A 23,636-nucleotide genomic window follows, 5' to 3' on the forward strand; every position below is an offset into this window, starting at 1 on the left:
ATCAAATCCTGATCTTGGGTCAGAGAAATACGTTTGGCAACGTGGCAAATCCAGACATGTCGCTAGTGTTCCTATGCTGTTGCCAATTGTCCAAAACTGAACAGCAAATAATTTAAAGTCTCTTTCGGAAATTGTATGTATTTAATATTTGAATAAAGAATAAATATGAGGTGCTGGACGTAGTAAATATTCGAACATGTTGCAAATTTAGTAAAATCACGTAAATTGATACTAGACTGCCATTTATTGCTTGTGCGAGTTCCACGTGGATGATTTGTCATTGACAACGAAAGCAACTATCGGTTCTCGGTTGCAAAGGGGAGAAAAATATGCTTGCATAAATAGATTTTTTTAAAAAAAATCTGTATTTCTTTTCAGTGCTAAAAAGAGATATAACAACTTTCATATACTCGGATTTGGAGCTATTGTTCATGTAAGGAGATGTTTATTATATTTATTTTGTGATTGCACGATAACGTGTTACAGGTGGACTATTAGTTCCTGTAAGTAGTATACGTAATTTTCCTTGCACTTAATTGAGTAACCTACGTTGTGAAAAGTAAAATGTGTTTGCGTTTTCCAGAATGGAAAGAAATATTGAAACAACAATGGCGTTTGTCTCTCGGATGTAAATTATGCCCAAAACAAATAATATACGAAATAAAACGTGTTATTTATATATCGGGAGGAGAGAAAGCTTTACTGGCTTTACCAACTAAAATGCGATGCGCTCGGTTCATATAGCAGTAGATATATACACTACAGCCAAAGTTATATGCTCTATTCCATTCTGCGGACAAAATGGAATTGCAATAACACTTGGCTGGATGCAGTAAAGCGAAATGGTAATATTTTTATACTCTCTCTTCATCCCAACGCAAGTTTTACAATAATATCAACAAGAAAACGTAAGCGGGTCATATTTTCGGTTTGTATCAACACTCGATTGTTCTCCATTTACTTTTCTCTGATCGTGCAATTAAACAATGTTACAATATGCTCTTGCAGTTATTTAAGGCAAATTGCAAGAAAAAAAATACATGATATTTCAAACAGTAAATAACAATGACCCACGATATATGGAAAGAAAGAAAAATGGAAGAAATATTTATCATTGTTCACCTCGTTGTGCATGCTTCTTCCTTATTATTATGGAAACAGGATTTTATGAATTGATTCTCCCGTTTTGCCGCATACGTTCACTTGCAACACATTTTACAAGCAAATATTCGTTAGTACAGTCCATGGTACAGCCATGTTACAACAGCTGAACTACGGTCAATGTCTGCTGATCGGAGAAAAATCGCGGATCAACTTTGATCGCAGATCGCAGGGACTTAATCTCAGTTCAACTTTTATACAACACAAAATCAGAGTTCAGCCTGACTGCAGATCAATTTTACTGGCTAATCGAGGATCAACTGTTTTATACAATCGGGCCTTAGAGGACAGGCCAGAGAAATTGTTTACAATGTTGCAACATATTTGCGAAATCAGGACACTATGTGCCTCCACCGGGAATCGAACCCGGGACCCCTTGATTACAAGGCGACGAAGATACAACTGCGTCATCGAGGAGGCCAAGTTTTAAAAGACGGAAAAGAGTCGTTGGCGAAAGGTGAGCTGAATTTCTGTACTCCGACAGGTAGAAAACAGCACAGGAAAAAGCGAATACAAATTTCGTTGAAAATCCTCAGACCATTCCGGTCCCTCCAGGTTGCAACACTGCGAACCAACGTCGCTGCGGAGAATGGAGTGGGGAAATATGGTGTGAGCTGAGGAACAGCTATTTGCAGCGTCTTGTTTTCATTACTACTGCAAAAGGACCCGCCCCGGTCAATGAAGGAAAAGATGAGTTATAACTGAGTGAGAATGCTCTCTCCACACTTATCATACCTGAAGAGTCTACTCCTAGACGAATATGCAAGTCGTGTCCATAACTTGTCAGAGTCCGTATTTCGTTCGCATGAGATGAACATTAATTTCAATTCTGCCGAAATGCGTTTGCACATTGGACGAAACCTCCGATAGGAGAGTATGTACTTAGTGATTTATCCACGCCCCCACATCATCTCAACACCCCCTCTAAACGTTCATAATGACCCAATTTATGGTTATTCTGGCTCTAAATTTACCCTTACACACCCCCTAAATACGAACCTCATCCAGATTGATTGACTGATTGTTGGATTTAGTTCATTTCACTTCGCTTTTGTGCCGCACTGGCTAATCGCGATGATGAAGATGAGTAATGCATGATGAAACCGATGAAGGGGATACTCGGGGGACAAAAAAGGGCCGGGATTTCAAACCAGATTAGACACAGGAAAGTGGCGTACTGTTTAAAGAGGGGCGAAATTTTGAACCGATTGAAATTCCATTGATCAAGATTTAGGGGGTCTTGGGAGGCTACAGCCCCGGGTTACACTTGCAAAAGGGTCTCCACTGGGCAAATTTGCGTTGAAAAGGACCACAAAATGTCATAAAAATATGAAAAATGTAACTGAAATCATAGAGCGTAAGGTGTTAGCTCCGGGGCTGCATTAAGACAACGATAAATGCTTAAACAAAGAAAACGTGTCCATCCGTCAACAACCTTGTGTTCTCTATAGCTACGATTCGACAAGCCATTCAGAAGGGATTAGAAGGGATTTTCTTCACAAAAAAATCCCTCAATTCTCTCCAAAGGTGGCCCAAGTTGACAGCTGCTTCCTGTTTTACCCGCCGATCGCCATCTACGCGTTCAAAAATCAGACAGGATGGTCTTCTTCGTAATCACCCAGTCTTCACTCCTGTTTTCCTTCTCGGCAAAAATCTACCTCACCAACGTAATCCACAAGAAACTCACAATTCCCGTCCTCGTCTGCTGACACCCACTCGCGTAAGTAGGATGTGGGAGGAGGATGTAAGCTCTGTGAAGGAATGGAATGCACTAATAGAGGTGACAACGCTTCAAAATCCAACTGCTGTGGAAACAGCAGCACAACGGTGGCACATACACCGTGAAGAAGAAAGACCTCTAGTGAGAGTACAAAAACGGTAAGCGGCCAATCATGGAAGGAAACTGAGGGAGGTGCAAGATCATAAGCAGGGAGCGGTTTTATATGTAAATACATATTCATGTATGAAGCTGGAATCAGTTATATTATGCATTATCTTTGTGCATCATGGCATGTAGATTCGAATAATCCAGTTTTTATTTTCCATATTTTTACATACATTAGTTTTGGCTCATATTTTACATATTTCCGTTATTTTTACATATTATTTCCATATTTTAGAACATTTCTCAACATATAATCCATATTCGCGCAATAATTACATGTGCTCGTGTGACCGAAAGAGTTGGGTGAAATTCTTGCGAATAACTGACAAATTTGAAATACACTCCCCTTGCAATCGTATCGTATCCAAGGTATAGAAGTGACAAGTCTTCTGTCATTCTTAGCATAGCGGGAAATATAGAAAGGAATGCGGAATAAGCAATTAGGCAAACGTTAGGTTATTGACTTGAGACGGGTGTGGGTTGAGCGTTGGAATCGAGAGGGAGCGAGGGATAGCGTAAGGATTGCAGATTGGAGAGAGAAAGAGTGGGGGACGATTGTTGAACATAGGGGCATAAGGAGAGTGAATTCTGACAGGAAGGTCAGATATGTGACAATTGAGAGGACAATCAATGGAAATAACCTTCATCTAATTGTGAGGCAAGTAACAACCTTTTCTTGACAAATCCATATCGATTCAGTCATGGAGAGTACAAAACCCAATTATTGTACATGTAAGTTCTTTTGCCCGAACTTTGAATGTAACCTCTCGCATATATCACATTTAGGCCAAGAGAGTGATTACCTTTTGGAAGATGAATGATGAATGACTACACCACCCAATATAGACGGCTCAGGGTTTCTGGTTCGATCCAAACGCAGTAATAACAATGCGTTACGCAATATTGAATGCAGTTTTAGTCAATATAAATCCAACTTAAGAAACAACAGAAGAAAATACACGTTCGAACATTTGCAACAAAATTCATTGTTTTGGAAACAGAAAATGAAAACACATTTTGTGTTGTTTTACAATTAATGTCAATGTAAGCGTACTGTATTTTATGTAACTAGTGTAGTGTCTTATATTAAGCAGTTATTAGTATTAAAGAGGTAAATTTTTACAATTTTGTCCATATTTAACTCCACATTTTATACTACATATAAATCCGTTCCCTGTCAATAAATATAGGTAGCTCTGAATAGGTATGTTCTTATGGGGGGAGGGGGAGCTGGTTGATACCATTCGATTGATGATGTTAGTTGTATATTAAATAGTAATGGACGGGAACTTGCTATTGCTTCTCAGGCGATAAACACTATTACAATAACTGAGGTAAATGATAGAGCTGACCCTAATCTTGATACAATATTTCATGTTGTGTATGCGTCTGGGTAATCTGAATAACGTCGCGGCATTCCTCTTAGTCCTAGAAAGTGTCGTGGGAAATATGTTAAGTTTAACCACAATAAATATTGAAATAAATAAAAAAGGTAAAGTGTTCCCCTGTGCTTAGCACCACGCCATGAAGGCGTATAGGGGGTGTGGGGGTAACGCCCCACACTTTCTTGATCCGGTCGTGATTGGGGGTGATGTGATCAGCATCACGCCCCTGACCGCCTTTACCCCCCAGGGTTTCCCCCAGGTACCCATGTTATTCGACGCTGGGTGGGCGCCGGGGGCCTCTTCCACCGTTAGAAAAGTTCCCGGATTTGAACCGGCCGGGGATCGAACCCGGGACCTTGAGCATGGTAGTCAGACGCGTTACCGACTGAGCCACCGCGGCCACCACAATATTGAAATAAATAGAATATTAAATTAGCCTAAAAAATCTTGAAGGAGGTTCCAAAAAACTTAAATTGTTAAAAATTCCTTAAAAATACTGATTAGGTGCAATTGTTAAAAACAAAATTTCAAAGCAACTGCAAGAAATTTTTATAGGTGTCGACCAAATATTAATTATTCTAACCTAATTTTCATTTCTATGCAGCATCTTCACAATTATTCCCAAAATTGAAGATAGGGACAATTATTGGTATTTTATTAGGTGGGTGAATTGGATATAATATTACGTTTTTTGTATGAAAATTATTATTTTTTAATTATAAAATAATATATTATGTATTAGGTGGAATATGATTTCTTCCTTATCTATCTTCAGGGGACTTAATTAATAGTTCATTTATTATTGGTGGAGGATATGTCAAATATATTGATTGTGGATGGAGTGAATTGATCGGTGGACAGGGAGTATATAGATATATAAGGACTGCTGTTAGCAAAAGTTACTTGTTGATGTGAAAAATGAATTATGTATAATTTCCTGCACGATACAAGACATTTTTTTCATGTTATACACAGGCAAACTCCACGTCTTGCTTGTGAGGATCATCTTATATGCTGAAAATGATCTTTCAACAGAAACATAGTCAGTGGTGCAAACTTCAATGCTGAAATGTTACTTCCTAAAGCACGGAAAGTGAACAAGACCACATGGATTAGATTAGAAGTTTGAAGTTTGGACTATGCATGCAAAGGCGTGCACAAAGGGGTTGGCCCAATATTCCAAAAAGAACAACGAACGTCAAAGGCAGAAAAAGATGGCAAACTGATGGCCGACTACTAAAATCTGCCGGTGGGTGAAGGCAACAGTGGCGCCAGACACGTTGCTTCAGTTCGAGCTTTGAAAAACAACATGGATTTTGACGATGGGAATTCAAACAAGTTGTTAGTGATTACATTTTTCGTCGCCAAACAGAACAAAAACCTGTGTGACAAAAATTCTGTAAAATCTTAATATATAGGGCTCCAAGAAAGATCCGAGCCTCTAACATCGAGAGTCGCTCTCTCTTCGGGACATTACCCCCGAACAGTCACCGAAGACCAGGAAGAGGAATAGCAATGAATTCCGCTATTTCAGCTGAATAATGCCGCAACACTGGGTTGCAATCATCAGGAAGAAGCAGCGAGCAACGACTGACGCAAGGCAATGTCAGCAGCTTCCGGCACCAAATCAAGATCGATAAAACACCAATTCAGGAGACAAACGAGAGATCACCACCCGAGACAAAACACCGAGCAGGAGGTTCCCACCTGAGCTGACCAAGGTGCCGTTCAGTAGACGCCACAGTCGCTAGTAAGGTGAAGAAGAGCCCTTCGGAGAATCCGGCCAGCACTTGGGACCAGCCTGCTCTACGTCCGTCCACGATCATCGACAAACTTCCATCACTGCCATCGCTTCTCTCTCTCTCCGTCTCTCCTGCAAGCCAATCGGAGTTTGCCGGTTGCTGTCATCCTTGCTGTGACGCCGTCTTCCAGTCGCCCTCTGCTACCACCAGGGTGAACACGACGATCCAAACAACCGCCATGACCGCTGTCCATCGCCGGAAAACCACCAGGGTGACTGTCGACCACATAGGTGAGTGACCATCCTCCAATCAACTCTGTGATCTCTCAATTATCCTCGATAGCCAAGCAAGTGAATCGAAGCCTCCTATTTTATTCCGAGCTACGCTCCTCGTGACTCCGATCCCTGCAATAACAGTCACGTCAATATATATACATATACACAGGGAGGTTATCTAGCGACAACTGAGGATAAAGTAGCGATGTCTAATCTAAGATTAGATGTCAGAAATAAGGAGCCAGAAATATTTGTATTTGGGAGGACACCTTTTCCAGCATCCCTGCGACAAGGTACGTGCTTATTTCAATTGTAACTGTAATTGTGAAAAGTGGAAACATTACAAAACAAGCGGTTTCTGTTACGGACTTCCTCTAACGCAATTTGCCGGGACCTGTTGCATGAAGGGGCTGCCGACCGGCCGACACGCTGGCGGTAAACGACTGAAATAACCTCCCTGTATATGTGTGTGTGTGTGTGTGTATATATATATATATATATATATATATATATATATAAACCTACAAAAAGTTTGATTTAGGCGCAAAAACCTAATAGGTTATTTTAGGCACCATAGAACTTCGCCACTTCTATTTACATATAAATATACATTTAGTATACGTAATTTCCAGAAGCCGTGAAATCGCTAGCATAAACTTGGAAGAAATTAATGACGCGCTCGATACTTTCTTTCACGAAAATCTTGAAAAATTTGAAAGCCACCGTTGGTAAAAACAAATCTATAGCATCACGCTACCCTATTTTGTTCACGAAGGGTGAATTTCAAAACATTAAAAGCAAATCCTACCACCATAAAAAATGGAAACGCGAAATTGGGGATGTCGACTTCCATTGCGTATAGTTTAAAACTCTCCGTAAATCAAACCGATATGTAATCCCATATAAGTAATCAAGTGGATGTACTGTAATCATGCTAATGTTGTATGTAACAAATGACGTGTCCCACGAACGGCGCAACTGGGAATTAAGAGTGGCGTTACTTTGTAACCGAAACCTGTACATACATAAGTCATACACCAAATGTTAGCCCTGTCCAAGTAGATATTTTTAAACATAGAAACAACAAACGGGGTGCAGTGTTGTTCATGCAGTGTTGCCAAATGTAAATGAAAGTGTAAATTTTCATTTTCATTTTCTTTTTTTCCTGTTTCCAGTATTTCCATGTCATAGACCATCACTAAACACACCTTTTGTTGCCTTCAAACATCAACAGTGTTGCCACTGTACCTCATAATGTTTTTTAAAACACCCATTTGGACCGGTACGCCTTTACGAGGCATTTCAGGATTGGCTATACGCGAAAACGATCGGTTTTCTTCTCTGAACTATAGATGGCGAAATAGTCCACCTACCCAAGGTGGAAATTGACGTCCAAATTTCCGTACGAATGTTTGACATGCAATTTTCCATGCTTTGTGGAAAAATAAATTTACACTTTCACTTACATTTGGCAACACTGCATGAACAACACTGCACCCCGTTTGTTGTTTCTATGTTTAAAAATATCTACTTGGACAGGGCTAACATTTGGTGTATGACTTATGTATGTACAGGTTTCGGTTACAAAGTAACGCCACTCTTAATTCCCAGTTGCGCCGTTCGTGGGACACCCTGTATAACTGCTGCAGATAGAAATATCAACAATGTAGTCAACAGAACGAGAATAAATTACAATTACAATAACCAAAAGCCAAATTTTAAAAAACGTACAGCTTACACGCCCGCCAGTTACGGTTGTACTTTAAACACCACGAAAGGACAGACGTAGGTAAAACACATACTGAGCGACGGCAGCATTGAAGATGTAGAAGTTAAAACCAAAGAAATCCTGTGGCCGCGAAGGCATTCCGACCTATGTATTAAAAAGTTGCGCAAACTTTTTAGCCCTACCTTTGATGAAAGTATTCAAACTTTCCCTAGCTACGTCTGTATTTCCCATGAAATGGAAGACAACTACAGTTTGCCCTGTACCCAGAAATACTCTCCAACATTGAAGGGTACAGGCCCATGGCAAAAGTTTCCGAATGCATTATTTATCAAAGATTGTAGCACATATCACCAGCATAGGCGTAGATACGGGGTGTGCCCTACTGGGCTGCTTTATCAAAGGGAATTAAAGACAGATATTTAAATAAGAAAGAAAATAAGCGGCAGTTTGTAAGAAGTTGAAAATGTCATTACTTGGTACAAACGTGTGCATTATCGCTGATGAAACGGGTGTGTATAGATTTTCGATTTTTTTATGTCATTGGAGAAAGAAGATATTTACTGCATTCTACTCTATACTGCAACGCTTTTCTTCTATACCTGTCACAAGCTGCACGTGTGAGTGAGCTTTCTCCAAGCTTACCCACGTTAAAACTCAGAAGCAGGATAGGTTGGAAGCCCTGCTCTTGCTATTTGTGGAACAGGAAAAAGCTTAGTCTATTGATGAAAATGAAGTTATTGATGAGTTTAAGAACAGTGTACCTTTTGACAGACGTCTCTTGTTATAGATGACGTGTATTTTGATGTATTTGTTTGTAACATTTGTGAACATTTTGCGTGTGTGTAATTTCTATGCAATTTGATTTTTTTATACTACATATATTCAGAAATTTTCAACACTGTCATTTAGTGAATTTATATTCCTTTACAAACATCAGTGCAGTTAAAGAGCCAAGTGATTGTGTTGCAAAATATGCTATTAAAAAGGCACAAGACCTCATTTTTTTTCTTTGTGCACACCCAAATATAAAGTTCTAGCTACGCCTATGATCACCAGTAATATCAATATTCCCAAACCAACATGGCTTTGTCCCAGGCAGGTTAACAGTAACTAACCTACCTTTCGTAAGTCATTACGTAGCAACGAGCTTAGAAGAAAGGGAACAAGTAGATTTCATCTGTACAGATATCTCCAAGGTTTCCGATGGTGTAAACCACGATGTTCTCTTACGACCACTGATAGCTATACGCAGGGTTTTTTTTTTCCGGGAGGGGCTGAAATTGTGAAGGTGGATAGTACAGTGGGATCCATGAGTATTACCGTGCAAATTGTCCATGAGTATTTTCCATTAATTTTTGCAACATCCTGTGTGTCTTGTTTCAGCTATGGATTTTTATGTATGCTGGTGCAGAAGTTGTCAACAGCTTGTTTTGAGCTTTCTTTTAATTCTTGAAGCTCTTATTGGGTCAAATAAAGTGCACCAACATGGTGATGGACAATTTGCACGGTAATTTCATATATTTAGAAAATGGCAATTTACTATTTAATGTTTTAACGTTAAACGTTTACTACTATAGTCTCTTCCGAGTTCTTAGCTGCTTTTATTTGAAAATTTTGATTTTCTCAAAATTTAGGGGGCTGCAGCTTTTGCGTACGCCAGTGGTTACGAGACCAAAAACTTACATTCCCGCAACAGGATCGGAACTTTTTAATCTCACAATTTAAATTCGGTCCAAGTTGCGAATCGTTTCATTGAAAAAAGGTTCCTGGACCGAATCGAAATACTTTACACATAAAAAGGTTCTTTACGGTCCAGAACCCATTTACGCTTGCTGGTTTTCTCTCCCGGACCGGAACTGAATTTATTTGAAATCCCTGGACCTTTAACAACTCTGCCTCAAACCTCTTTCCTCTCGGAAAAAGAAGGAAGACGCAGTTGCTCTGTTTCCTGTACGAAATTACGAACAATAACATCCAGGTACATCATCTGCTAGAACAAATACACATACGTGTTCCTATCTTCAAGACACGTCTCACAGGGGGTCTCTTTTACTGTAGCAACACAAAGTCAAACATTATAAATCGCACACAATAGATGCTCCGAAAGGAACCAAAGTTAAATATATTTCACATGCCTATTGAGGCCTTTGCCGTAATAAAAGCTATTCAAAGTACGGATGAATAAGTGTAAACTTTGTAAATGTGAAGGCAAATTGTCTAAATATGTATTTTTGTAATCAGTATGCAACTGATACATGTACTTTCTAAGTATCAATTAACTACAGGTTCTAGATACTTTATCACCTACATAGTGCCTTCTTCATGTACTACTTTTATACTGAAAACTGTAAATGGATTTACACCTGTTGTATTCTGTTAAATAAATACATTTCTACCTAATTTTTGAAGCTAAGTTTCGGTTACACTCTTGGAACACTAATTACATGAAATTTCTTTCTGTCGTAATTCTAAACTTTGCCTTTTTTTGTTTACTGCAATCAAATAAATTTGCCTTTTTTTGTTTACTGCAATCAAATAAATTTGCCTTTTTTTGTTTACTGCAATCAAATAAATTTGCCTTTTTTGTTTACTGCAATCAAAAAATTTGCCTTTTTTGTTTACTGCAATCAAATAAATTTGCCTTTTTTTGTTTACTGCAATCAAATAAATTTGCCTTTTTTTGTTTACTGCAATCAAATAAATTTGCCTTTTTTTGTTTACTGCAATCAAATAAATTTGCCTTTTTTGTTTACTGCAATCAAATAAATTTGCCTTTTTTGTTTACTGCAATCAAATAAATTTGCCTTTTTTGTTTACTGCAATCAAATAAATTTGCTTTTTTTGTTTACTGCAATCAAATAAATTTGCCTTTTTTGTTTACTGCAATCAAATAAATTTGCCTTTTTTGTTTACTGCAATCAAATAAATTTGCCTTTTTTTGTTTACTGCAATCAAATAAATTTGCCTTTTTTTGTTTACTGCAATCAAATAAATTTGCCTTTTTTGTTTACTGCAATCAAATAAATTTGCCTTTTTTGTTTACTGCAATCAAATAAATTTGCCTTTTTTTGTTTACTGCAATGAAATAAATTTGCCTTTTTTGTTTACTGAAATCAAATAAATTTGCCTTTTTTCTTTACTGCAATCAAATAAATTTGCCTTTTTTTGTTTACTGCAATAAAATAAATTTGCCTTTTTTTGTTTACTGCAATCAAATAAACAAAGTCAATTTCCAGGGAAGGGTGTGGGTTGACAGACTCACTCGACAAACAGGTGAATAATGAAAGGAAATATAAGAATTAAATTACAATGACAAGCAGCTGATCGGGGAAAGAAGCGATCTTCAAATGTTTTTGCCGCTTTAAATTATTTCCATCGTTGCAAGAAACATTAGTTGCTTCTTTATTATAATCTCAAGAGCTTTTCCTTTATTCGCCTCAGTAACTGCTTCTTGCAGGACAACGAAGCTCTGGCGTCTGAACTCACGGCCAGTATAATCCTTCGTGGCGCTCGTGTTGTGTGGTGTCGTTGTGTGTTTGTGATTGTCCTTTCATCCACATCTTCACGATTAATAAAAAAATACAGAAAATCGAAGTAAAATAAATCAAGCACCATGATTCCATTTGCTGTACGCATAACATCCCGATAAATCCGATTAAGATTTCGATATACGAGGTTCAGGGAAGTCCCGTCAGAGGGAAACCTACGCCAGTTCTGTGCTGACATCTATCGCCTACCACCAATACTTGCAGAGAAAATAGCCCCGTCTAGTTGGCTGCACTTTTTGACTCGATTTGACTTGATTGATTTAGTTTATTTTACTTCGCGTTTAATGCCTCTTGGCCAGGAGCGCCGACTTGTCAAAATTATTGGGGGGCCTCTGATCACTGAAATTTTTTTTTGATTATGAAATCAACTGACATTTTTGCTTTTGAACCTTGCTTTTTCAATTAAATATAATAATAATCCGTCGCGCAACAGCCCATGAAGGGCCTAGGCGTACCTACCGACTGCCGGTCTCCCTCCCACGCTTTCATTCGTCACCTCTAAGCGTGGAGATCTTCAACCGGTATTGGAATAGTCGGGGGGTCGGCCCGACATATCCCCAGCCGTTATAGTAGGTCTCCGTGACCGGATTACGCTCACTCACTCGGAGCTCCCCAATTTCCTCACGATGGTGGGTTGCCACCGGCCCTATACGTAGGCCGAATAAATTCCGACCAGAGCCGGATTCGCTGTTAATTATTATGAATATTCACTTTCACAACTTTTTTTTAGCAAGTTTCATTCTACACACATACAAGAACACGTGAAACTTCAAAGAGTAAAAGTAAAATTGCAATCAGCATCAAATGTATTGGGTGCTACATTTCACCATAACAGACAGTGATGTGCGTCTACGTCCCATCCACTCTCCTAGTTCATGCACATCTTCTTATGAACCTCTTTTAAGTAAAAATGTTAACAATACTCATAATTATATACTTAGTATATAGTAATAAGTCATGTGTTTAGCTTTCTCTGATCATAGCCCCCACAAAGTTGATGGTTTAGTGGTCTCAGTCCCCCGAAGTTGATGGTCTAGAACATTTCAAATGTTTATTTAAAGTTAAGTTTATGTGGCACAATTCAGAGAAAACTTTACAAGTGAAGCAAAACAATACATTAGATTCTCTTAAGCAAAATTATTTGGGGGGCTCTGCCGCCACATCGATAACATTGGGGGGGGGGGGGGCTCGAGCCTACCCAAGCTCCATGGAGTCTGCGCCTATGCTCTTGGCTAATTTCCGAAGATGGGGATGTGTGATGAATGGACATTCACAAACAACCAAGCCCGAGCGGGATTCGAACCCGGGACCCTTGTGCTAACCACTCGGCCACAGGGCGCGGCGACTCTCTTTGCACCGAAGCGTCTAGTTGGTTGCACGGTGCAACACCGAGTCGCCTAAACCCAGCGACAGGTTCAGTTTGCAGCAGATTTTATGTATTAATCCGCGCTCAGAATCTTCGTTTCCAGTCTCGCCTCAACCGCCGAGCTGTTTATGTCGCAGACAATGAGAAAATCGGCAGTATTGCAGCAGAACTATATTCTGTGCGCACCTTTGGGTCTATGTATGCGAAACGTTGCTGCACATTTAACCTGTCGCTATAGATCCACCAAGCTTTCTGAAACCTCGGAAAATATGCGAACTAACCGGCCTCCCCCACCCCCTTCTCTCACCCCTGGTGTTTGCTCTGGCGCTGGTCAGGCAAGGACCTTCCCACTTCCGCTGACACAGTGTTGCTAATTTTACTCTCTTCAAGAATTCGAGGAGTGTTGTTGATTTGATATGCGTAGACGTATTTTTGAGTAAGTGTAAAATGTCGAAAGTTGTGCACAGCAGTGAGCGAAATTTGCTACTACGAATCATCGAGAAGTGTGAAGAAGAGAAAAGAGACGGGTGGAATTATCCTCGCGATCAACCCCTAAAGAGAGCAGTATATCTAACGGGACGGTCGGAGTCATTGCTTAAAAAACTGAAAAGAGAGAAAAAAGATTTACAAACCCCTGACCAGAAATTGTCAACTCCTGGTAAACGGAGACGTGCTCGACAAAATAAGATTGTCATTGACGACATGGATAAGTGTATACTGCGAAGGAAAATCCATGAAATGTACGTAGTGAAAAGAGAAGTTCCTAAATATTGAAACTTTTAGCTATTGCTAAGGAAGAAATTAATTATCGGGGGGGGGGGGGGGGGCGAGAAACATTACGGAAAATTATGAAACAAATAGGCTTTAAATTTAAAAAATGTAGAAACTCTCGCTTAGCTCTGGTTGAACGAAGCAACATTGTGGTTTGGAGAGCAAGATATCTTCGTGCGATCAACAGATTCCGCAACGAAGGGAGGCCTGTTGTTTACATTGATGAAACTTGGATTCATCCTAATTACAAAGTAAAAAAATGTTGGCAGAGTGAAGATGTGTCAGGTGTCTTCACAAACGACAGTCCGGGGCAGAGACTTATCATAAGTCACGCCGGGGGTTCCATGGGGTTTATTCAAACGCCCTTAATATATTTCAGGCCAAAACAACTTCTGGCGATTACCATAACGAAATGAATTCCGAGAACTTCGAGAAGTGGTTGGAACAGAAACTTATTCCTAATCTCCCACCTAGATCTGTCATTGTTATGGATAATGCCTCCTACCACTCAATTCAAACCAATAAAGTACCGAACACAAAAAGTAAGAAACTAGAGATTCAAGAATGGCTATTAAAAAATAACATCACTTTCGATATCGAACAAACAAAGCCAGAATTGTTGCTGAAAGTAAAAAATAATCTTCCCGATCCGGTATACTGAGCTGGCGTTTATATCTTTAGTGTCCCCCTCCCTCCTCTCTCTTATGCTATGTTATTTGAATTACCACATCTAGAAACGAAACTTAATATTCGGCCTGCATATTTGTTTACTTGCAAACCTTTCACGGCACACGCCCACTTCTAGATTTGGCAACACAGGGGGAAAACACGTGTTTCTGCCATCCCTTCCCTTGCCCCAGAGTTCCCGGGCTCCCCTCCTAAACATTCGACACTAGCGCCACTTGTTTCTGGCCAGGGTTTCAAATAAGTTGGTGGGTCTATAGGTTTAGTTCGTTGATTTCGAGTCAAGTAGTGTATTTGGTGTCTGCACTACCTTTCGGACCGGTGTATGTTTGGTGTATGGTCACGTGGTGCGTGCTAACTAATCAAATGACCGTTTAAAGCAGCAGACAGGCATTTGTTAAATCTTCTGAACTTGAACACCGCTTTCCGTCTAGTTGGTTGAACGTAGTTTCCTTGCACCACTCTGACACTGGATACAACTGCACTGCACCGAGTGTCAAAAAGTGCAGCCAACTAGACGGGGCTAATATAGCAGCAAGCAGTTACGAAGAAAGCAGGTACACCCAACGGCGAAAGAAACAGTAGACGAATTTTCCACCACCATTTTCATTCTGTCTGTATTACACAATGTGATGACAATGAAATGAAATAATGACGTCAATAAGCTTCGAACCAACAGTTTCATTCCTTAAAACAACACAGGATGTAGAATAAAAAATTAATGAAAATAGTGGTGGACGATATGCCTACCATTATCTTTGCTGTTGACTGTACTTCCGACTAAAACAGTTTCCCTCATGAAGCAAATAGAACATCGGCATAAATAGGGGAAGGGGAATTGTAGCGGAAATCCTGGCCACTAACAAACAAATGAATGCAGGCACGTAGGCAGGGGGAGGGCTAAGGGGGCTGAAGCCCTCCCCAAAATCCTACAAATATCTGCTATTTTTATTGTTAATAACAGAAATAAATTTATAACCACAGTAAAAACTGCACTAGATCGAAAAAGTTTAGTGTATAATAGAGAAACCGGGTTATATGTATATATTGTACCATTTAATCCAAAGAATAAATGGATCCACCACTTCCAAAACTTATAATTTTCTTTGTGAGAGTCACAGACCTTTATGAGGTCACTGATAAGGTGGATCGAGTAGCGTAGTCTCTCTATTTATGTAATAATAACAATAAATTTGGATTGAAATTGGTATATTTTTCGTAACTTATATTAGTTATTAGCTATTGTAAAATAACAATAATTATTATTGTCATCATTATTTGTACTAATCAAGTTTTATCTATGTCCTGACCCGCTCTACATATATTTCTGGCGAGGCCCCCGAAATAAAATTCTGGCTACCGACCTGAATGAATATAACTGTGGTGAACAGCTTCGCATGAAATGCTCGATGTTTCTAAAATTTCCTGGAAATTACGATTTTAAAAACACAACTATTTATCTTTCCTTTCCCCAAAATGTGAGAAGGGAAGTTTTATGGCAATGTTTCTCAACCGCTGGGCCCTGGTGTCAATTATATCGGGCCGCGAAAGGTTATCCTGAAGTTTGAGATTTGCAGCCCAAGATAAACACGTGGAAAGATGATGACCTTTTGTTCGGGGTTCGCGAGCAATACGAGGAAATCCTTCGTCGCCAGTGCTTGTGAGAAATTAAAGCTACAGAGAGGACGGGCACTGTTGCCAGTGCAGTCTCCAAATTTGAATTTTAACGATTGGGTCTTTGGTCTTGGGGAGTGTGGTCTTCAAGTCGTGGACTGGAAGTGTTGTCTTTTGAATTGCACTTCGACTGCAGCGCCAAATACGATCAGTAGATAAAACTGAGTACTCATTGTTTTCCTCGCCATTTAAACACTTGTTTTTCACAATAGAAATCACATAGCATTTTCAAATGCTTGTACACACACATTTCCACACATTAGAAGAACTATAACCAACAACTTGCTGGCCCATAATGTATATCTACCTGTGCTGCTGGCTTTCTACCTCCGTGATTTTAAACAAATGAACAACGAGTGTGGACACCACGTGACCTAGTCACCAACCATCTGTACTGCGAGCTGTGTACTTGCGTGCTTCTGTTCTTGGCGCTTTCGAACTGTACTAGGTGACGTCACTTCCGCCAAGACCATACTTCAAGTCTGTACTTTGTACCTTTCCGACAGAGCCTTTGTTGAGTTACAGCAAGAAGGGTAGAGTGACTTTCAGCCCGAGCTGGCAATAACCTGGAAAAATAACCTTATGCTCGTGTTGAGTTCGACTGCGATAACAGGAAATGCTTTCGCGACAGTGAGTGATCAAACAACCCAACCGGGAAAAGGGGGGTTGGATCCAGCTTCCAAATTTGAAGGTTGATGGACAGTCACCACGGTCAATTTAGTTTGAGCAGCAATTTTCATTAAGAAATATACTGCAGTGAAAATATTCTGATTAATTGGAATTTTTTGCTGTCTGAAATGAAATGGAACATGCCAATGAAAATCATCATTTGCAAAATTAATTTAATGATACTTGCCAGGGAAAACTAAAAGATTCCATTACATCCACTCATCATCCAATTGAAGCCAAAATTAGTATTTGTCAACAGCTGAGACATAATCGCTCTCTATGATTATGCCATAATCAGAGTTCCTTCGATTTTTTTATTATGAAATTCACTGACATTTTTACTTCTGAACCTTGTTTTTCAATTAAATATATAATCCGTTAATTATTATGAATATTCACTTTCACAACTTTTTTTTTAGCAAGTTTCATTCTACACACATACAAAACAAGTGAAACTTCAAAGAGTAAAATGTAAAATTGCAATCAGCATCAAATGTATTGGGTGCTACATTTCACCATAACAGACAGTGATGTGCGTCTACGTGTAAACAAGGATAGTCTACATTCTACACGTAAACTATTTTATACACGTAGATCACGTAATCTATGTAAACAACATGGCGAAAGGTGATAATTTAGCAAAGGGCGCCATGGAATTAAAAGAAAATTATACTGCGTATCAGTTGCTGATGTGTGAGGAGCTTTTCATGCTCTTTCTTCCAAATTCGAACAATATCTCACCTAGGATGAAACCTAATATAGGAAATATTATAGTGTTTTATGGGAAAAAGACCACCCTTGCCTCACGACTGCCATCAGTTGTTATTTTTTGCATACTATTTATCTTCTTCCATAGTTGATAATAGAAGAGAAGAGAAATTTTGTTGTAAATATGATTCTTTTCATTTCGTTAGGAACCAATATAGTTGAAAATGTAACTTTACTTTCATGAAACCCTTGAAAATGCACTTTAGATTGTCTACGTAGTTTACGTAAACTACAAGCCTATGTAATGTATGCGTAGACTACGTGTAGACAACGCATGTAGACGTAAACTTATAGTCTACGGCACATCACTGATAACAGATCTCCACAATATAAAAACAACAGAAAATGTTCATAAACCACACACAATTTTTCATCTTCTCGCAGATCTATAGTGTCGTAGAAAATGCTGCTTCCATTTACAAGTACACAGCATCTGGAAACATTTTTGTTGCATATAGGAATTCTATAGGAATTACCAACAAGACAAAGATATATATATAAAATAATAGACGATAACCTCATCTTCACCAACCTTTCCGATAATTATGATCATATTGTCAATATACTTTAGTTATCAATCAGATATCTGGACTGCAAGTTTTACTTTGATATTATTTCTAATATCTAGTATTATAGAAGTGAAAATTTATTATAGAAATTCGAAGGAACCATAATTTTGCACAAGACTGAGAATCATAAAAACGAAAGAAACAAGTTTCTAAACAGAATCTCCTTTGGGAGTGGAATTACAAGAACCGAATCCAGACGTGGAAATGAACTGCTTGTTCATTTTGCAACTTTTTTCTCTTGCAGACTCCAAAATGCACGTAAATTCCAGACGATCTGCAAAATTCAGGGTCAGCCTGAATCAATTCCCCAGAAATCTACTTTGAAAGGTGGTTACGCCGATTTTTTTAATATTTATTTATTATTTTTTATTATTTTTAAGCCAGTCTCACATGGCAATTAAGTAGGTCCTCACTTCGCCATCGACTTCTAGCTTCGTTACTTAATGATCGTGTGAGAACTTTCTCTTATTCAGTTCCCGACAGAATTAGAAACTGTCTCTAAATCCATCGTTAATACCACAGAACTACCAATCAGAATTAAAGAGCACACTGGCGACTGGCCAGCTGAAGTAAGAAGTAGAAGAAGAAGAAAGGCAATCGACTGTTTATTCAAATAAATGATTGGGGTGAATATTTTATTTGTTGAGTGAAGAGTCTACTAATTATTATTGTTTTAAATAAATAGTTCGTATGTCTAAATTTCGTTCTGTGATACTGTTATTTTACTTACACAACTGACGCGAATACTATTTTGAAGTAAACACTGAACAGCCACATACGTATGTATGTTGTCTGGCTGTAATAGACTGTGCTGTGTGTAGCATCGCAATAAAATAATCTGCTAGTGTTGTAATGATATATAAGTTATGAATTGTAATTAGTTCTTCATGGACTTCAAAGTAAATTTCACAATAAGTATTTAGGAGCAAAGAAGTGTCAATGAAATATAAATATAATATGGTAACTTAATGTAAACACCACAATTTTCGCATTTTGAATGTTGTGAAGTTTATGTAATTTAATGTGTGTGTGTGTGTAGAATGAAACTTGCTTTAGCAACTTCACAAAAGTTGTGAAAGTGAATATTCATAATTAACGGATTATATATTTAAGGGTTCGTATAAATTTTATCTTCTGTCATTGGGAAGAAAAACAAAAACTATCTCACCTTCTACGGCAAATAGTTTTCCTGCTGATTTCTTTCTTACATCACTGCACATTTGAAAAATGCATGGCTGGAAACCTCTCATTCGATGGGAGACTCACCCATTGAAGGTTCGAATAAATTTTCAGACTGTGCTGTGGTGCTCTAACATGCTAGTAACATGTTTTTTTAAGTGTTAAATTGCACTTTCTCTTCAAAAGAATAAAGTTTATCCGTTCAAAATAAATATGCAAAATAAACTCCTAAGACATTTTTCCATCAAGAAAAGTTAGACTATTTTCATTCCATAACCCTGGCAAAAAATACTTAATTTTCGCTAATTTTTCCAAGGTTTTGGATTCATTTTCAAAATTCCCTGACTTTTTCAGGTCAGTGGAAAGATCAAAACATATGCTAAAAAAGATACATACAGATAAAACCAATTTCTGCCAAATAATAAACACAGAAAATACTGTCATCTTAACACACTAAAGTAATACAGATGAAAAATATTAAATCATGCACCTACCTTATTTTCCGAATGGATGGCAACCCCTCCTTCAGCATCTTCCGAGGCACACAGTTCCAAGCATTTGGTAACACTCTCTTCTAGATCTTCCCAAAACTTTTTCCTGGGTTCGAACAGTTCTGGTGGAACTTCCATCGGATTCTTTTTAACTTGGTTGACATCAGACTGTCTTTTGTTTTCCACACCACTCCCTGGAACTCTGAATTTTCTCTTCTGCTCAGAAGTCTCGGAAGCACTAATCCCTTCTGGAACTCTATCCCTCTCAGGTGTTTCTCGAAAGCGTCTCTTCCGAACACTGTCTTCATCACGTTTCTCACTGAATTTTCTCCCAACACTACCTTCTTTGTTGGCTTCTCGAGAAGCATGTTCAAAATTTCTACTAATTGACAGCATGCCTTTCCAAGGATAATCCACGATTGCGTTTCGATCAATTCCCAGTAGATTTGGAACCTGAGAATCGCTTCTAGTTTCATTACTTCTTGTGGGATCATTATCTTCGGGAATGTCTTCAGTACATTTTTTCACCGATACCAGAATATCTTCCTTAAAACATTGCTCGTTCTCGTCAAAGCCATCATATTCATTTTTTAATCTTCTTTCATCTGCATCTTTGTCATTACCTCCACCACTTCTACCTTCAGAAAATTTCCTATCTTCACTTCTTTCGGAATGATCTCCGTAACTTCTTGACTGAACTCCGTCTTCATTGAACTTACTTCTGCCTTGATTATTTTTCAGGTACCTTCCTCTACTTCCATACAGCTCGTCACTACTTCCACCATATCTTCTTTCATCATCATCTCTGTTACGTCTTCTGCAATCACCTTGTCTGTCACCTTTCCTGTCTTCCTGAATATCATCTGGGAATCTTCTCTCATCATAGTTTTGGTAACGTTCCCTGTATTTTCTTCTGTTTTCATTAGTATATCGTGTGGTTCTTTCAAAACTTCTTTCCTGCTTTCTATCACCTTCCGTAAATCTTGTACTGTCTTCAGTATATTGGTACATTCTGAACCTCCCATCATCATCACGGGCAAACCGCGAAGATTGCTGACTCAAGTTTCTTCTGTAATCTTCTTCAGGATCATAACTGAAGCTACTTCTCTTGTAGACAGAAAAATCATCTTCAAATCTTCTTTTACCATCGTCATAATGTTGACCTACGGACGTTGGAAAATCGTCACCCATTCTCAAGCTTCTTGTTTCTCCATACTGCGACACACTTAGTGGTTCTTCGAACTTCTTATCATAGCTTTCACCACACTTCTCAGTATTTCTTCTGAAGGATTCACCTCTAGGTATCTCACCATCCCTAGCAGAAGCACTAGTCCTATTTTCAACACCTATAGAACCAACCTCATCATTAGTTTCATTATTCCATTTCCTTTCATCTCGGAAATTCTGACTGTCGAAATACAGCTCCCTAAAATTTTTAAACTCACCACCACGACTATCCATTTCACTATTACGTCCTGTCCTGGGATACATTTTTTGGTACACTGTGTATATTTCTTGAGATATGCACCGCAATGTGATTGTGTTAAAAAAAAAACTAGAAAAAACTACTTGATCTTTTCCACTAATATCCTTGTGTGTTTGATTCTTACTTTTGCCATAACTTCAAAACTTACAGTAAAACTGAACTTTCATAAATAGCCGATTTTCATAAAATTTTAATTCTAAAAATCACAGTCAAGATGATATCCACTCTATTCAAGTGCTCATTGGTAATTTTTGGTCCACTCCATATACTTTGGTCCCATTTCCACATCATCAGAAGTCTCACGATTCCATTGCCTGAAATGAGAAATAAACATTTTTACACTATGGAAGGAATGCAGAAATTGAAATGTTAAGATTAATTAGGCAAAAACTGTCATTTGTCAAGATGAACAATTTTTGTACACATAAGACTAGTTATCATTCAATTATTAAAATGAGGAACATGCTGTATATAATAAGGCTCAGCTGGATCTTTGGCTGACGCCCGCAAAAGGAGTTTTCAAAATTAACTCTTATTTCGAAAAGCCACCAGTATATTCCACATTCTGAAAAATTACATTTGCTTAGAATTTCTTCTAGAGAGATCACATGAATCTTCATGTGGTTTGCTGTTGCTGTCTACATATTAGCAATAGTTTCATGGCTATGTAATGTACGCCTATTAAAGTACTGCAAATATCTAGACAACAGCAAGAGCACACTTATTTTTTTTAAAAAAAAGCATTCTCTTGAAATTGACATGCCTTGTGTGCTATATCAACCAATCAAAAATCTGTATGCTTGCATATAAATAATAATTAGAGACCAGACATTAGGCACTGAAAAAAATAAATTAGTAGGCAAAAAGGCACTAAACTCTCACTAACTACATCGCCTGAGTAGACATGTGGATTTACACTCCGTATAAGAGAACAAAATCCAAGGAAAATAAAAGATGCTTGACATTTGATTAGAGTACTATATCACTGTCACACAATAGTCCTTGAGAAATAGTCACTGATCACAAATGACAAGACACTTCACAAATTTTCCACTTTTAAGTTTTTTCTTCTCAACGACAACACATTTTTCAGTATCAAAAGTGATATCTCCACATCCACAGGTGTTACTGGAGAGCATATTTAAACAGCGCTACAGTGTTTGGATCAATTTAAGTTGAAACATTGTTTTCATCTCTAAAGACCATTCCTATGTCTCAATTAATAATAATAACCCATGGTGCAACAGGCCAGGCCTACCTACCTACTGACTCCCGGCCTCACTCCCACCTGATTCTACTCTATCAACGTGGAAGATCATCCAAGCAGTTACGGGGTGATGTGTGGTCAGCACGATGAACCCCTAGTCATTGTAGTAGGTTTTCATGACCAGGTCATCATACTCATTTGTAGCTCCCAAATTCCCTCACGATGGTGGGTGGTCACCGGTCCCATACACAGGCCGAAATCTCAGGAGAAAAATTGTTACGCTTCCCCCAGGAGACTTGAACCTGCACTCATCCCGTAGCGGGAATCCAAAGCATTACATCCTAGACTGCATGACAACGGTGCATGACCCTATGTCTTCTAACCGATGGAAATCCAGATTATTATCAGCAAGAACCTGCTGGCATTTTACTTGTTCAGTGCAGTCTACAACACCTGGAACCGATTGAATTGTGTGAGAACATCATCCACGATATGTACGAGAGACTGTTATGCCATGGAACACTTTTTACATTTAATTTTTTTTAAATTTTAGGTGTTGACTTTTTTAAGTGAAAACATACCAGCAATATCTATTGAAGATTATTTACAACTTCCTGTTTGTATTTTGCTGTTGTACAGTCCTATTAATTATAAAATAAATAAATGCAATTATATATAAAGTGTTGCATGGTACAATATAGCCACCATGGAACATACCCTCTTGTACACTTGGAACACAGAATTTAGGTTGGAATATGACTGTAAAATAACTTAAATAAAGCTCAAACTTATTTGTCATTATATACCAGTATTATAAATACGAGGATTGTTTGAAAAGTTCTAAGAATGACTGACAGATAGCCGCAGTGCTGTCTCAGCAGGCAGGAACAGCAGAGCAGGTGTTAGTGTAGTGCAAGATTGAGAAGATTGAGCACCGTGCAGTGATGAAATACATCGTGTAAAAGGGAATGAAGATGACAGAAATTAATGCCGCTATGAACATGTTCTATGGTACATGATGATGTATGTTCCAAGGTACAAGAGGAT

General features: G+C 38.5%; 1 protein-coding gene across 4 annotated transcripts in view; it reads right to left on the reverse strand.

Moving 5' to 3' along the window:
* Positions 1–23,636, reverse strand: part of eya (eya transcriptional coactivator and phosphatase 2) — a 546,589-nt gene that overhangs the window by 495,361 nt on the left and 27,592 nt on the right. For all 4 annotated transcript variants that reach the window (XM_083113334.1, XM_083113331.1, XM_083113332.1 and 1 more), the window contains one exon: positions 19,900–21,696. In XM_083113334.1, the coding sequence (XP_082969460.1) occupies positions 19,900–21,387 (1,488 nt within the window). In that variant the 5' untranslated portion in view covers positions 21,388–21,696. The remainder of the gene's footprint in view (positions 1–19,899; positions 21,697–23,636) is intronic.

This window comes from Lepisma saccharinum, chromosome 27 (genome assembly GCF_977018435.1).
Source record: "Lepisma saccharinum chromosome 27, izLepSacc3.1, whole genome shotgun sequence".
NCBI lineage: Eukaryota > Metazoa > Arthropoda > Insecta > Zygentoma > Lepismatidae > Lepisma > Lepisma saccharinum.